General features: G+C 40.0%; 1 protein-coding gene across 1 annotated transcript in view; it reads left to right on the forward strand.

The window, feature by feature from the left end:
* Positions 1-17,676, forward strand: part of zgc:172302 (phospholipid-transporting ATPase ABCA1) — a 115,092-nt gene that overhangs the window by 70,601 nt on the left and 26,815 nt on the right. The window contains exons 30-39 of the mRNA XM_034180067.1: positions 1,988-2,180; positions 2,452-2,546; positions 2,685-2,717; positions 3,230-3,335; positions 3,424-3,498; positions 3,660-3,829; positions 8,271-8,448; positions 8,655-8,770; positions 12,038-12,182; positions 12,378-12,501. Coding sequence (XP_034035958.1) covers positions 1,988-2,180; positions 2,452-2,546; positions 2,685-2,717; positions 3,230-3,335; positions 3,424-3,498; positions 3,660-3,829; positions 8,271-8,448; positions 8,655-8,770; positions 12,038-12,182; positions 12,378-12,501 — 1,235 coding nt within the window. The remainder of the gene's footprint in view (positions 1-1,987; positions 2,181-2,451; positions 2,547-2,684; positions 2,718-3,229; positions 3,336-3,423; positions 3,499-3,659; positions 3,830-8,270; positions 8,449-8,654; positions 8,771-12,037; positions 12,183-12,377; positions 12,502-17,676) is intronic.

Genomic DNA, 17,676 nt, shown 5'->3' on the forward strand with positions numbered 1-17,676 from the left:
TTTGAAATGGATGCCTGTAACACATTTCAAAAAAGCTTGGACAGCGGTATGTTTAGCACTGTTACGTCACCTTTCCTTCTGACAACACTCAGTAAGCGTTTGGGAACTGAGGACACTAATTGTGAGTGTCATGTTTGGGTATAAAAGGATCATCCCCAAAAGGCTCAGCTGTTCACAAGCAAAGATGGGGCAAGGATCACCACTTTATGAACACCTGCATGAAAAAATAGTCCAACAGTTTAAGAATAATGTTTCTCAACGTTCAGTTGCAAGGAATTTAGGGATTCCATCGCCTACAGTCCATAATATAATCAGAAGATTCAGAGAATCTGGAGAACTTTCTACACGTAAGCGGTCTTGCCGAAAACGAACATTGAATGTCTGTGACTTTTGATCCCTCAGGCGGCACTGCATTATAAACCGACATCACTGTGCAAAGGATCTTACTGCGTGGGCTCAGGAACACTTCAGAAAACTGTCAGTTAACACAGTTAACTCAGTTTGCCGCTACATCTACAAGTGCAAGTTAAAACTCTACCATGCAAAGCGAAAGCCACACATCAACAACATCCAGAAACGCCTCCGCCTTCTCTGGACGTGAGCTAATTTGAAATGGTCAGACGCAAAGTGGAAAAGTACGCTGTGGTCTGATGAGTCCACATTTCAAATTGTTTTTGGAAATCATGGACGTTGTGTCCCCCAGACAAAAGAGGGAAAAGAGATCATTCAGATTGTTAGCAGTGCAAAATTCAAGTGCCAGCATCTGTGATGGTATGGGGGTGTGTTAGTGCCCATGGCATGGGCAGCTTACACATCTGTGATGGCACCATCAATGGTGAAAGGTACATCCAGGTTTTGGAGCAACACATGCTGCCATCCAAGCAACGTCTTTTTCAGGGACGTCCCTGCTTATTTCAGCAAGACAGTGCCAAGCCACATTCTGCGCGTGTTACAACAGTGTAGCTTCGTAGTAAAAGAGTGCAGGTACTAGACTGGCCTGCCTGCAGTCACACCTGTTGCTCATTGAAAATGTGTGGTGCATTATGAAGCGTAAAATACGACAACGGAGACCTCGGACTGTACAACTGAAGTCGTACATCAAGAAAGAATGGGAAAGAATTCCACCTACAAAGCTTCAACAATTAGTGTCCTCAGTTCCCAAATGCTTATTGAGTGTTGTTAGAAGGAAAGGCGATGTAACACAGTGGTAAACATACCACTGTCCCAGCTTTTTTGAAACGTGTTGCAGGCATCCATTTCAAAATGAGCAAATATTTGCACAAAAACAAAGTTTATCAGTATGAATGTTAAATATCTTGTCTTTGGGGTGTATTCAGTTGAATGTAGGTTGAAGAGGATTTGCAAATCATTGTATTCTGTTTTTATTTACATTTTACACAACGTCTCAAATTCATTGGAATTGGGGTTGTACCTTGGAACTTTTCAGTGTCAAATAGTGCTTTGATATGCTGCTATTTGATATGTAAAAACTGATAAGCCGATGCTGTATGCACCGACTTGAGTTTCCTCCTTCCTGGAGTTCTAGAGGCAACAAAAGCACTTTTTTTTATAGCGCCAAATCACAACAGAGTTGCCTCAAAGTAGCCTGAGAATTCCATTTTGTGTTTCCAGGGTTGGATCTAGCTTCAGGCAAAGAGGGGGATGTGAAACTTGATTGGGTGTCCTGGAAAGTTTTTATAATCTGTAGCCTTTTTCCTGCAATCTAAGGCAATCTGGAAAGCTAAATACTGACTCTCTGCTCATTTTTAATATACAATTTTTATTTAAAACATGCAGCAGTGTTCATCCATTAGCCTTGTGTATGTATGACTTTTGTTGGAAGGGAATAAATGCATCACTAATGTCTGCATTAGAAACATTGAAATGGTTTGCATTCAGCACTGGTGCTGCTTCTATTCAGAGTAGCTGGCAACAACATCAAGTGGTATTTTTAATCAGAACACTTTTGTCCACATACTTCCTTCAGGAACTCTAAATGTGAAGTTGAGGGAGGGGACTTGTTCATACGGCCCCAGGTCCCCTACTCTACATGGCAGATGTTCACTCAAGGCAATTTTAGCATGGAGAACCCCTCACCTGAATGTGAGTGTAGCACTGAGGAAATCCAGCGGATGCTCCCAGACTGCCCACAGGGTGCCGGTGGGCTGCCACCTCCTCAGGTTTGAGAGCTGAATTTGCTTTTATCTGTAAGACAGGGAAGAGAACCTGAACTGCTCTGATATTGTCTGCTTTTTTCTTTTATGTGTCTTCTTTTTTTAATATATCAGCATAGTAAAAGCACAATGGAAAAAATGATGATTCAGTCTAATATGAAGAATCCCCTTTATTGTATTTTTTGCACTTTTTCTTCTTCCCTGTCATGCATTTCCTGTAATTATTTATCTGGTCTTAGTGGTTGTGCTTGCAACCTCTTAATGTGTTATTTTTCAGATTAAGAGGCTGACTGGAGACATCCTTCAAAATCTAACAAGTTATAACATCACTGATTACCTGGTGAAAACCTACTCACAGATCCTCAAGAAAAGGTGCTTCCATAAATCCATTACAGCGGTATTAGAACTGTTTGGTATTCTATTTGCTTTTGTTTTTTGTTGAGCTTCCATTCTGCCAACTGTCAACTTCCATTCTGATATCATTTTAATTTTCCTTTGTGTCTTGAACAGCTTGAAAACCAAGAAATGGGTGAACGAATTCAGGTAAATGATGTGAAAAGCTCAAATTTCACATGAAAAAGCAAATCAGCACATTAGGCAACTTCCAACACATCTGACAAAGAGAAACGGCAAGCAAAAGTGTATTCACCTCTATGAATTATGAAATTTTAGACAGTTTAACGGTACAGACTCCATATGAGCCTGGCTTCATGTTTTTCTATGCTGAAAAGTTGTTATAACTACAACAGGTAAATAGAACCATGGTCACCTCCAGAGAACTTACAACAAAGTGATTTATTTAGTTATTTATTTTTAACAACAGCTTGTAAGTCACACAGTTTGACTAGAAGGCTGTCAAATTGTGTGTCTTAACAGTTACTCTTGTTCATCTTTTGTTCAGAGATGGTAACATCTCTGTCTAGCCTTTAGATGTACTGGCTTTTGTTTTTGTTTGCCTTTTTTATCACTTTGAAATGAACATAAACTGATTTTTATTCATTTATTTATCTATACACAAAAACTTAGAAGTGTGTCTTTATCTCATTGTTTTGTAGATATGGAGGCTTCTCCCTTGGGGGCAGCGCCACAAGAGCTTTAACCCGGGTCCACGATGTCCAGGACTCAGTCACGACGATCAGGGCTCGTTACAGAGTACCTGAGGTATAAATGAGCTTTTGTTCTTACATGACTGTCCTGTGACTGTTTTCACAAATTCTGTTAATGTTTTCTGGTCACTGGTTTTTCATAGAATGGATCACTAGATCATCTGCTAGACCAGCTGCCAAATTTTCTAGGAGAACTGAACAGTCCAAACAACGTGAAGGTAAATGTGCATGCAGGAAAAAAAAAGAAAAAAAAAAGAGTCAACACAAACAAAATACAAGCTGCATGTTTGAGTATCTCCAAAACACAATAGCAAGATTATAGCGTTATAGACATACTTGATTTGTTTTAAATGCTTTTTCCTGTATTTGCTGTGACCAGGTGTGGTATAATAACAAAGGCTGGCACGCCATGGTGTCATTTGTTAATGTGATAAACAACGGTCTGCTGAGAGCCAGCCTCCCACAAGGACCGGAGCGAAGAAAACATGGAATCACTGCCTACAACCACCCACTTAACCTCACTAAGGAGCAGCTCAGTGAAATCGCCATGTCAGTTCTCTGCTGTCAGTGCAAAGTAATACAGTTGTAATCAGAGGTTTTCATACAGTTCACTCATCGTGGACATCAAGGCCTACCTCTGTAGTATTGGAAAAAAATAATTTGTTGCCCGCTTTACTTTGTCAAAGGTTTTCTGAAATCAACACAGGGTCAAAATTATAAATACAGCACACATAATGTTTTGTTGAATGCTCGTCTTCAGGTTTCACCTTGACCAGAGGCTTGTGGTAGATACCATCAACCTTCTGGTAGAATTCTTGTTGGTTGTTTGACCACTCTACTTGGCAGGATTGGTAGAGTTGAGTGAAATTTGTGGGTTTCCTGGCATGATCTGACTTTGAAGTATAGTCAGTATATTTTCAATAAGGTTGAAGTCAGAACTTTGCGAAGGTCTTTCCAAAGGTTTCATATTAGCCTGCTTTATCCAATCCACAACTGGCTTTGATGTGCGTGAGGGCATTGTCCGATTGGAATATCCATCTACAGTGCATCCGGAAAGTATTCACAGCGCTTCACTTTTTCCACGTCTTATGTTACAGCCTCATTCCCAAATTGAGTAAATTTGTTTGTTTTTTCCCCTGAAAATTCTACTCACAACACCTCATAATGACAACATTAATTTTTTTTTTATTATTTTCAGATCTCTCCAGAGATGTTGAATTGGATTCAGGTCTGGGCTCTAGCTTGGCCATTCAAGGACATTCAGAGTTTTGTCCTGAAGCCACTCCTGCGATATCTTGACTGTGTGCTGAGGGGTCATTGTCCTGCTGAAAGATGAACCATTGCCCCAGTCTGGTGGTCAAGAGCACTCTGGAGCAGGTTTTCATCCAGGATGTCTCTGTACATTGCTGCATTCATCTTTCCCTCATCCTCACTAGTCTCCCCTGCCACTGAAAAATATCCCCACAGCATGATGCCGTCACCATCGTGCTTCACTGTAGGGATGGTGCTTGGTTTCCTCCAAACATGCTGCCTGGTATTCACGCCAAAGAGTTCAGTCTTTGTCTCATCAGACCAGAGAATTTTGTTTCTCATACTCTGAGAGTCCTTCAGGTGTCTTTTGGCAAACTCCAGGTGGGCTGCCATGTGCATTTTACTCAGGAGTGGCTTCTGTCTGGCCACTCTACCATACAGGCCTGATTGATGGATGGCTGCAGAGATGGTTGTCCTTCTGGAAGGTTCTCCTCTCTCCACAGAGGAATGCTGGAGCTCTGACAGAGTGACCATTGGGTTCTTGGTCACCTCCCTGACTAAGACCTTCCTCCCCCAGTCCCTCAGATTAGACATGTGGCCAGCTCTAGGAAGAGTCCTGGTGGATCCAAACCTCTTCCATTTATGGATGACAGAGGTCACTGCTCATTGGGACCTTCAAAGCAGCAGAAATGTTTCTGTACCCTTCCCCAGATTTGTGCCTCAAGACAATCCTGTCTAGGAGGTTTATAGATAATTCCTTTGACATCATGCTTGTTTTGTGCTCTGACATGCACTGTCAACTGTGGGAGCTTATATGTAAACACGTGTGTGCCTTTCCAAATCATGTCCAATCAACTGAATTTACCCCAGGTGGACTCCAATTAAGCTGTAAAAACATCTCAAGAATGATCAGTGGAAACAGGATTCACCTGACCTCAGTTTTGAGCTTCACAGCAAAGGCTGTAAATACTTATGTACGTGTGATTTCTTAGTTTTTGTCTCCAAGTTTCAATTGTTGGGTTAATATGTTAGGTTTTTCTGAGGAATTCACATGTAGTCCTCCTTTACTAAAATTTCATCCATTTTTAGCAATGCACCAGTTCCATTGGCAGCAAAACACCAAAATATCATGATGCCTCCACCACCAGGATTCCAAATGAGTTCTCCACTGCATGACGCGGATGAGACACCTGCAGCTATAAATGATTTCTGATTCTATGAGCGAATGGTTTCATCAGCCAATAGTTCTGAAAGCAAATGCGTCATCAGCTACAAAACTATTATTTTATTTTATTTTATTTTAGTGTTGAAAGTTTAAACTGATCCGATATGTTCCAGCTTACAAATTCTGCAGACATGAAGGTACAATATCAAACAATCCAGACTGGGCACACAGGCTGCATTAATTAATTCCACATGGGCCGCATTAAATAAATCCATTTTTTATAGTACTGAATAAATTTAGCTTTGAATAAAATTCCAGGTGGTTACTACATCCTCAGATTTGCTACACAGGCATGATGCTTTACACTAGTTTATCGCCCAAAAGTCATGGCAAAGGTAACAAGAATAACCAAAACTTTTTACTTATGGAAGGAAATTTGTCTCCCTTCTTCCTCTGTTTGTGGCATTGCCAACATGCGCAGTTTTCCAAGATTTTGAACCTGTTTCTTGACAAGATTCTTTGAGCGTCTGTGCGCACTGCCCACTGAGTTGCCCTCATCCAAAATGGTGACCCACCCCCTTGCTGGGACACGTCTCGGTGCGACTGTGGACTGTAGTTCTCATATAGAGCTCTATGGTTGAGACTCAACATCTTTATGTTGGATTGGGAACTAATTTCTCAGGCAGCAGTGTCTCTGTCCACGATGATGTACATTTGACTGTAGACAATCACTGGTGTTCCAGCAGTTTGCAGTTCCAGGCAGGTCTGTGATTACGTGGTTCCTTACAGTTTGGGTCTTCTTCTTGACCTTGGCAAAGTGGCTACACCTGCCAAAAACTTGTCTTGTGTACAGTTGTTATAACTGGTGATACTGAAATCTGCAAGTCTTTTGAAATGGTTCCAAGAGACATTCCTGTCTCATATAAAGCAACAATCCTCTTTCTCAGATACACACAAATCTTATTGGACTTGTACTGTGTGTTGGTTAATCTAGTGAGTGTTGTCAAATAAACCCATTTTGTGTTGGCATAGAGAAGATACCAGCTTTAGTCAGTCACTAATAGCAAGTGAAGTGACCTTGACATGTTGAAACTTTCAGCACCACTGAATTAATGGTCTGAGTGGGTGTATGTTTCTCTTTTCTTGACTCTGTAGTCATTTCAGCAAACAAAGATACACTCAACAAAAATATAAATGCAACACTTTTGGTTTTGCTCCCATTTTGTATGAGATGAACTCAAAGATCTAAAACTTTTTCCACATATACAATATTACCATTTCTCTCAAATATTGTTCACAAACCAGTCTGAATCTGTGATAGTGAGCACTTCTCCTTTGTTGAGATAATCCATCCCACCTCACAGGTGTGCCATATCAAGATGCTGATTAGACACCATGATTAGTGCACAGGTGTGCCTTAGACTGCCCACAATAAAAGGCCACTCTGAAAGGTGCAGTTTTATCACACAGCACAATGCCACAGATGTCGCAAGATTTGAGGGAGTGTGCAATTGGCATGCTGACAGCAGGAATGTCAACCAGAACTGTTGCTCGTGTATTGAATGTTAATTTCTCTACCATAAGCCGTCTCCAAAGGCGTTTCAGAGAATTTGGCAGTACATCCAACCAGCCTCACAACCGCAGACCACGTGTAACTACACCAGCCCAGGACCTCCACATCCAGCATGTTCACCTCCAAGATCATCTGAGACCATCCACTCGGACAGCTACTGGAACAATCGGTTTGCATAACCAAAGAATTTCTGCACAAACTGTCAGAAACTGTCTCAGGGAAGCTCATCTGCATGCTCGTCGTCCTCATCGGGGTCTCGACCTGACTCCAGTTCGTTGTTGTAACCGATTTGAGTGGGCAAATGCTCACATTTGCTGCCGTTTGGCACATTGGAGAGGTGTTCTCTTCACGGATGATGCGAAGGAGATGTGTTGCACTGCATGAGGCAAATGGTGGTCACACCAGATACTGACTGGTATCCCCCCCCCCAATAAAACAAAACTGCACCTTTCAGAGTGGCCTTTTATTGTGGGCAGTCTAAGGCACACCTGTGCACTAATCATGGTGTCTAATCAGCATCTTGATATGGCACACCTGTGAGGTGGGATGGATTATCTCAGCAAAGGAGAAGTGCTCAATATCACAGATTTAGACTGGTTTGTGCACAGTATTTGAGGGAAATGGTGATATTGTGTATGTGGAAAAAGTTTTAGATCGTTGAGTTAATCTCATACAAAATGGGAGCAAAACCAAAAGTGTTGCGTTTATATTTTTGTTGAGTATAAATTAAAACTTGTGCACCAAATAATTCGCCCCCCCCCCAAAAAAAATAGCAGTTTCAAGAAATCTTTGAAAACCCAATATTTGTAATTATTATTATTAATTTTTTGTCATTAATTTCCATGATGTATGTAAATTTCTGAGTACAACTGTAGTTTTCAATTGCAGTAAATATATGTTATATTGTTATTTTTGTCCCTGTGGACTATTGGACCTAAAGTCTAACACCCATTTTTTTTTCTTTTTTTCATATATCTATTCTTCTGTTGTTGCTGTGTCAGGATGACCACATCGGTGGACGTTCTGGTTTCGATCTGCGTGATATTTGCCATGTCCTTTGTACCGGCCAGCTTTGTCCTTTTTCTGATTGAAGAGCGAGTCAGCAAAGCAAAACACCTTCAATTTGTCAGTGGGGTCAAGCCAGTGCTCTACTGGCTGGCCAACTTCACCTGGGATATGGTTGGTTTTCACAATCACATGGAAGAAAAACATCTATTACTACAATCCTTTAGCTTTATCTTTGTTCATCAATCTTGTGTTTATGTCTTGAATTTAGCACTATTCAACAAATTTACAATTATTTACAAATGGAGGCAAAGCCTTTGGTTTGGTGCATGCAGATGGAAGAATTTCTTTTTTTCCAGAAATCTTTTGTTTCCTTTCAGTTGAACTACACAGTCCCAGCCACCATGGTGGTGTTGATCTTTATTGCTTTCCAGCAACAATCATATGTCTCTGAGACCAACCTGCCTGCCCTTGTCCTGCTCCTCCTGTTCTACGGGTAACTTAACAGTTTGTTCTTTAGGTATTTTAGACTAGCCTCTCTCAAGCAGTGGTGTGTCGACCACTAGAGGACTGTGAACGACACCTAGTGGTGTGTGACTATATTGCATAGGTGCGTAACAGATTACAGTTGAACTGTGATCCTTAGAGACCACTCCCCACAGTTTGGCACACATGAAAACTGCAGATTATTTGCAGAGTTTACATAAGTTTGATATTGTGTCATGGCGACTTGTTTTTAAAGGGATAACTTTTAATTTTGATGCAGTTGCAGTAAAAATCACACTGAGTGGAGGAGCTGCAGCTGAGAGTGCATGTCGTTCAGTCGTGAATGCAGCCCGTTAAAAACCATGCTAAAACGGCCTTGTGTGCCGCTACAGGCAGCAACCATGGCACAAGTCTAGATCCAAAAACCCACAGAATCTCCAATACATACATAAATAATTTAAGGGAGTTGATAGTGAAGTGTCAGTCGTCTCTTTGTACGGCCTTGAGCTCAATGAACCAAGTGTCACGCTCAAATCACATGCACAGCCAAGCTGCCAGAAAGTCCACAGCTCTGGAAATTCATTCAGGACCAGTGGAGCAGACACTCAGAAAAAGTCTGCAATAGTGTAGTCCAGTGGTGTCCAAAGTGTTCCAGAAAGGGCCAAGAGGGTGCAGGTTTTCTTTGCTGCCACTGACTCCAGTAGGTGCTTTCACTGATTAACATCACGTTGAGTAGATGGGATGAGTTCATCAGTGAAATCACCTGCTGGAGTCAGTGGCAGCAAAGAAAACCTGCACCCTCTTGGCCCTTTCTGGAACACTTTGGACACCACTGGACTACACTATTGCAGACTTTTTCTGAGTGTTTGCTCCATTGTTCCTGAATGAATTTGTAGCAGTGTTGGAAGGACAAATGTATTTATCCCGAAAGGCTTATAAGTAAAGTTACTGTTACCCTCTCACCAGACAATGCAGACATTCTCGTCTTTTTGAAAAACTATTTGAAGTTACATACTTAGATCAGCTTTTCTCCATTTCTTATTCTTTTTTTAAACCTTTCATGATCTTGACTCGGGTTGCGTATCGAGAACCGGTTCTTTTTGGGTATCATTAAGAATTGATTCGATCCACCGACATCAATAGCCTTTTTGCTTAACGATTCCCTTATCGGTCCTTCAGAGCAGCCATTGTTTTTGAGGGTGTTTGTCAGGAAAATAATCATTTCTCTACATTGATTAAAGACCCTGCAGCAGCTCTGTAATCAACCACTTCTGCAACGTGACTCCACTTTGAAGCATGAGCCAATGAAGCAGTGCTTCAATCCGCTGGCTCGTTGGTTCTTTGATTCACTGCTCTTCAGAAGCGGCAAATCTGCTTCTTAACCCCTCTCAGTCATTAAAATATGTCAATTGTGAGTCACTTTTATGTGGATTAAAGTCACTAACTGGGACTCTTGTTGCAGTCAAGAAACCAGAATCATCCTCCGTTCTGTTGGCACAGCTCCAAACATTGCGTTGCTCTCTGCCAAGACAGAGTCCGGTCGGAATTAATAACTTCAAAATGAATTGCTACTTTAAATAAAATTAAACATCTTTCCAAACGCTGTAATACAGACAATACAATCGGCTAAAATGTTTGTTTTTTTTTCCTCCCAAAATGAGACGTCCTGCATTCTTTATGAATTACATCCTGACGTCCAGCACAGCCGACTGCAAGAGCTCAGCGCAGAGGTATGGAAAGACATTCATGCCAATAATGTCTGAAAGGAAATGCTTTTGACAAAAACTACAGATTTTGTTTATTCTATTTATGTCCAGAGATCAAGGATCCACCATGTAAAATTTATTATGTCCAGAGTTTAAGGATCCAGTGACCAATTTCATATTTATTTAAGACTCTATAAAATGTTGACATAGAAAACCTGGAAAGCCTACTTTTAGTACACATAAAATTCACAAGAGGTATCGATAAGGAATCAGATCGATAAGTGGAATTGATAACGGTATCGATATTGATAAAATCTTATCAATACCCATCCCTAATCTTTACAGACTTTTTTGTTTTTGTTTTTTAATTGACTGACTGACCCTGTTATTGCAATTTAATATAAGAATGAAGTGTTTATAGTTATACCTTGTTTTCATTCAGGACTAGGGATGGGTATTGATAAGATTTTATCGATACCATTATCGATTCCGCTTATCGATCCGATTCCTTATCGATTCCCTCATCGATACCTCTTGTGAATTTTTTGTTTACAGAGCCACTGCAGGGTCTGTAATCAATGTAGAGAAATGATCATTTTCCTGACAAACACCCTCAAAAACAACGGGCACTCTGAAGGACCTACGTATAAGGGAATCATTAAGCAAAAAGACTATTGATGTTGGTGGATCAAGCCATTTCTTAACGATACCTGAAAAGAACCGGTTCTCGATACCATAACCTATACCTAAAATTTATGTTATTTTCTAACATAAAAGTGTTACTCAAACTGTTTAATGCTTATTCTAATGTCTAATACATAAATATACTCTTATTATATACACTGTTGGAGTGGCAAGCAAGTTGGAGTGTTTTTAGATATTTTGGGAATTAGGTGGTCTGCGAGATTTATTTTTTTATTGGTTAAGTGGACCTGAAAACGTTTGAGAAACAATGTTTTAGACAGTTATCCAGATTGTAAATCATCTGCTGAGGGAGTGCTGAAACAAAAACAGAAATATAAAGTGGATAGATTCATTCGGTCTGCACTAATCACAGCCACAGTTATGGTAAATGGGCTGTTTATATAGCTCTCTTTTTTTCATGGTTAAACATCTTTACAGTGATGCCTCACATTCACACACTAATGTCAGGTTGCTGCTGTGTAATGCGCTCACTACACGTCAGCAGAAACTGAGTAATTTCCGGTCTCACTGGGATTTGAACCAAGGATATTCTGGTCACAAGCCCACTGCTTTAACCACTTGATTTTCACCTCCCATGTCTGCATGTACTGGACAGAAGTATGAAGAGAAAGCCACTAGACTAACTTCAACCACAACTGGGCTCATCCTTTGGTCATCATAGCTCACCTGTCATGTCCATCAAACTAAAACATTATGGTTTCCTCATCAAGTCTTACTATATAGTTTTTTTTTTTTTTTTTTAAACGCAAGTCCTTTCTTCATTAGTTCAGTTTATCCAAATGTGCATGATGTGGAGTGATGTTCTTGGTTTTAAGTTTCCTAAAAAAAAATTGTTTGAGTCATTGAAGAACTTAATTCCATTTTAGGTGGTCCATCACCCCTCTGATGTACCCAGCATCCTTTGTGTTCACTGTCCCCAGCACGGCCTATGTGGTTCTGACCTCCATCAACCTCTTCATTGGAATCAATGGCAGCGTTGCCACATTTGTCCTTGAGCTGTTTGTGGATGAGGTAAACTCTGTTGTCACATCCAGGGCTAAATTTGAAAAGTTATACATATTACATATTAGTTAAAAATCAAATTAGCAAGCTCTTAAGGTTGGTGGTAAAAGTAATGTATGAAACGCAGCAGTCACAACAGTTTGAGGAATCTGACTAGTCCATGACAACGTACAGTATATGCTTTTTTTTTTTTTTTTTTCTCAGCACCTGAATGAGGTTAACAGGATCCTGAAGAAGGTGTTCTTAATTTTTCCTCATTTCTGTCTGGGAAGAGGGCTTATCGACATGGCCAAGAACCAGGCCATGGCAGATGCCTTCCAGAGACTGGGTACGATGAGAAAAGCAGTTTTATTATTGCGCCTGTTAAGCCACATGAGCAAAGCATCATGTTACTGTCAATTCACTGTCTTACATTTTCAAGTGTTTTTAAATTCACACAAATTTTGTTCAGCAGCAAACCTATATTTATTCTTAAACTTCAGTGTGTCACACCCAGGAGGCCTCATGCAAGAACATGTTCGTAAACTTCTCTGATTTCTCGTACCTTTTATTAGCTCAATGGCCTCATACATATGTGCCACACCAGATCCACGAAACACTTGTAAATCCAGGTAAATTGCATGCCTAAACCGACTGAATTCAGTCTGTTTGTATATTTGCGTGTGATCATGAGAAGAATGAATTATTAAGATAAAATAATCCTTTAATAGTCTCATGGTGGGGAAATTTACGATGTTACAGCAGCATAGGGACAGTCACAGAACAAGTATCCAAAAATAAGGTAAAATAAAAATAACTACCAAATACGAAAGTCAAGTTCTGTACGAAACAACAGTATATACAGTAAAATAGATTACACTGTATACAGGCAGAAGGAATGTTCTGTAATATTGCAAAAATTATTAATAATGCCCCAAAAATATCAAATAAGGATACATGGGGTGGGGGATTTGGTAATCAGAGATTGGCATCCCTTATCAGAGGAACACAGAAGTTAATTGTTACTGTCATAAAAAGTGTAATTAAGGGACATGCTAAAGCCAGCTAATGCAAAAAATAATCCCGCTTCACCCCAAAAGGGGTCGGGCTTCGACGCTGAAATGAGGAAGTAATGGTTTGGCACCATCTGTCATGCTTAGTTATCATGTTACGGGGTAACATATGTCATAGAATCCAATGGACATTGACCTTGTTTGACCTTTACTTTTCACACCAAACATTCAACACAGTCAAAACTATTGGATTTATTAATCCTATTAGCTCAACCAATAACATCACTTTTTACCAAAACTGAAGGAACATTAACTTTTGACCCCTGTACAAACTGAAACTGACATTTGTCAGCATTTTTGCTGTTTTTACCCCATAACTCCAGAACATTCAGTCATAGATAGTCCAAAATATACCATTTTGGAATCGTTATGATCAGACAAATAATGTGGTATAGTTTTCAACGTGACTGGAACTTTTTAAAATTTTGACCCCTGTGTAATTCTTTATTAAGCTCATTAGAGGTTAGCTCCAGGATTGCTCCATATCTGAAAATAAACATTAGTTCATTTAGAATATGTATGCCACATTTGTTTTTATCACAGAATGCACAATTGTTTTGCTATGCTGCCCCACTACAAGACACACACTCATCATCTGTGTTTTTCAACTGGACCTACAGGCATTATTTTCCCCTCACTGAGACAAAAGGAAAGAATGTACATTTGAACGAGCATAATTTAATTTTAGATTCATTTGATGGGTTCTAAAATATCTATTATGTTTGATTGTTCTACTATTATAAACATAGTAATGATATCTAGAATAATGTATTAAAATTGATGGGTGTCTTGTCTCACGCTGTGCCACAGCAACATCAAGGTAGTCTAGATTAGTGTACAATGTTTTCTGTTAATAATTTATTCTATTAAGCATCCATTTAATTCATTACACATTTAATAGTCAGTTTTATTATAAATAATGTAACACACAGTTGAATTTTAAAATTCATTAAAGGGTGGAAGGAATCCAACTTGACTGACATGTTTGAACATTTAACAAAAGTAAGATGTCCCACAGAAACATTAAAACAGTGTAGATTAGTGTATAGTGTAGATTAGTGTACAGTGTTTTTTCTGTGATGTTTGCAGATGACATTGTTATCTGTAGTGAGAGGAGAGTACAGGTTGAGTCTAGCCTGGAAAGGTGGAGATATGCTCTGGAGAGTAGGGGAATGAAAATTGATAGGAGCAAGACTGAGTACATGTGTGTGAATGAGAGGGAGTTCAGCGGAATCGTGCAGTTATAAGGAGTAGAAGCGGTGAAAGTAGATGAATTTAAATACTTTGGGTCAACTGTCCAACGTAATGGAGAGCGTGTTAGAGCGGTGAAGAAGAGAGTGCAGGCAGGGCAGAGTATGTGGCGAAAGGTGGCAGGAGTAATTTGTGACCAAAGAATATCTGCAGGAGTGAAGGGCAAAGTCTACAAGACACTAGTAGGCCAGCTATGATGTACGGCTTAGAGATGGTGGTGCTAACAAAAGGACAGGAAGCAGAGCTGGAGGTGGAAGAGCTGAAGGGAGTGATGAGGATGGACAGGATTAGAAATGAACATATCAGAGGGACAGCTCAAGTAGGACGGTTTGGTGACTTTGGTTCGGTTTGGCAAGACTGAGATAGTTTGGGCATGTGGACAGGAGGAACCCAGAGTATATCAATCAATCAGTCAAAAGTTTATTTATATAGTATACAGTGAGGAAAATAAGTATTTGAACACCCTGCGATTTTGCAAGTTCTCCCACTTAGAAATCATGGAGGGGTCTGAATTTTTCATCTTAGGTGCATGTCCACTGTGAGAGACATAATCTAAAAAAAAAATCCGGAAATCACAATGTATCATTTTTTAATAATTTATTTGTATGCTACTGCTGCAAATAAATATTTGAACACCTGTGAAAATCAATGTTAATATTTGGTACAGTAGCCTTTGTTTGCAATTACAGAGGTCAAATGTTTCCTGTAGTTTTTCACCAGGTTTGTACACTGCAGCAGGGATTTTGGTCCACTCATCCATACAGATCTTCTCCAAATCTTTCAGGTTGTTTGCCAAAATCTCGCAATACATGACCCCATCCATCCTCCCTTCAATACGGTGCAGTCGTCCTGTCCCCTTTGCAGAAGAGCACTCCCAGAGTATGATGTTTCCACCCCCATGCTTCACAGTTGGGATGGTTTTCTTGGGGTTGTTCTCATCCTCTAAACATGGTAAGTGGAGTTGATTCCAAAAAGCTCCATTCTGGTCTCATCTGACCACATGACCTTCTCCCATGCCTCCTCTGGATCATCCAGATGGTCACTGGTGAACTTCAAACGGGCCTGGACATGTGCTGGCTTGAGCAGGGGGACCTTGCTGCCCTGCAGGATTTTAAACCATGACAGCATCATGTGTTACTAATGTAATCTTTGTGACTGTGGTCCCAGCTCTCTTCAGGTCATTGACCAGGTCCTCCTGTGTAGTTCTGAGCTTTCTTAGAATCATCCATACCCCACAAAGTGAGATCTTGCATGGAATCCCAGACCGAGGGAGATTGACAGTCATCTTGTGTTTCTTCCACTTTCTAATAAATAATCATAACAGTTGTTGTCTTCTACCAAGCTGCTTGCCTGTTGTCCTGTAGTCCATCCCAGCCTTGTGCAGGTCTACAGTTTTGTCCCTGGTGTCCTTAGACAGCTCTTTGGTCTTGGCTATGGTGGACAGGTTGGAGTGTGATTGATTGAGTGTGTGAACAGGTTTCTTTTATACAGGTAACAAGTTCAAACAGGTGCAATTAATACAGGTAGAGTGCAGAATAAGAGGGCTTCTTAAAGAAAAATTAACAGGTCTGTGAGAGCCAGAATTCTTGTTGGTTGGTAGGTGTTCAAATACTTATTTGCAGCAGTAACATACAAATAAATTATTTTAAAAAATCATACATTGTGATTTCCGGATTTTTTTTTTTTTTCTTCAGATTATGTTTCTCACAGTGGACATGCACCTAAGATGAAATCCATGATTTGTAAGTGGGAGAACTTGCAAAACCGCAGGGTGTTCAAATACTTATTTCCCTCACTGTATATGAATGTATTTACATAGCCCTTTCGACAGCCCAGAAGTTTGACCAAAGTGCTTCAGAATCAGATAAAAACATAAAGAATGACTTAAGACAATAAGCAAATTTTAAACAGACACATCAATAAAAAAATATACATCCAAAATATTTACAGATAAGAACCAAATAAAATGTCAGAACACTGCTGGTTGTGCAGAAGCCATTCTGAAAAGGAAGGTTTTCAATTTAGATTTAAAAATACCCAGATCAGTGGTGGTGCGGATCTCGGTGGGGGTGGGGGGGGGGGTGGGGGGCTTGTTCCACAGTCTGGGTGCAGTCACAGAGAAAGTCCAGTCTCTTCAGTGGCAGTACCCGGACCTCGGAACCTCTAGTGCACACTGATTAGAAGATCTCAAAACTCTGGTTTGGTCCCGATGTGTCAGCAGCTCAGCAGCTATATAGGGAGAAGGATGCTGAGGATGGCGCCACCAGGCAGAAGGAGAAGAGGGAGGCCAAAGAGGAGGTTTATGGATGTGCTGAGGGAGGATTTGCAGGCGGTTGAAATTACACAGGACAGGTTGTGATGGAAACAATTGATCTGCTGTGGTGACCCCTGACAGGAGCAGCCAAAAGAAGAAGTGTACAGTGTTTTCTGTTAATAATTATGTTAAGTGTCCATTTAATTAATTCAACATTTAATATTCAGTTTTATTATAAATAATCTGACACACAGTTGAATTTAAAGTTCATTAAGGGGGGGGTCCAAATTCATTGACATATTTGAGCATTTAACAAATGTAAGTTGTCCCTCAACAACATTAAAATAGTGCAGATTAGTGTACAGTGTTTTGTCCATTTAATTCCCTAAACACATTTAATATTATAAGTAATTGAACATACAGTTGAATTCAAAGTTCATTAAGGAGCGGAATCCAAATTCCCTACATAATTGAACTTTTTTTTTTTAAGTAGTGCAGTCGTTACTTTCCCTAGTAACTAATTACTTTAATAATCCTCTAACCCAGTTACTTTTTGGGACAAGTAGCTAGCAACTGTAACTAATGACTTTTTTAAAGTAACTTGCCCAACACTGTCCATTACAGAGACAAAAGAAATATTATGTGCTTTTGCTTTTTTAAGTGGTTTTGCTGCTTCAGATGTTTAAATTAATTTGTGGTCTAATGGAATTTGTCCAGATGAATTGAACTACAGACCATTTGCTCAATGCACCCGTTAAGTTCCAGGTAACCACTCAGGGAACTGTTCATATTTCCTTGCTTTTGGACAAATAAATGAACATCATGTCATATCTTAAGCCCCTTTCACACCGGGGTCAATGTACAATTGTATATTGCAGCGTACCGTCAACGCTGAGTTTAAGCAGCTCTGCACTGAGTTTTTGCTCCCTATGCGGCAGTATGCTGA

The sequence above is a fragment of the Thalassophryne amazonica genome, chromosome 10 (assembly GCF_902500255.1).
Source record: "Thalassophryne amazonica chromosome 10, fThaAma1.1, whole genome shotgun sequence".
NCBI lineage: Eukaryota > Metazoa > Chordata > Actinopteri > Batrachoidiformes > Batrachoididae > Thalassophryne > Thalassophryne amazonica.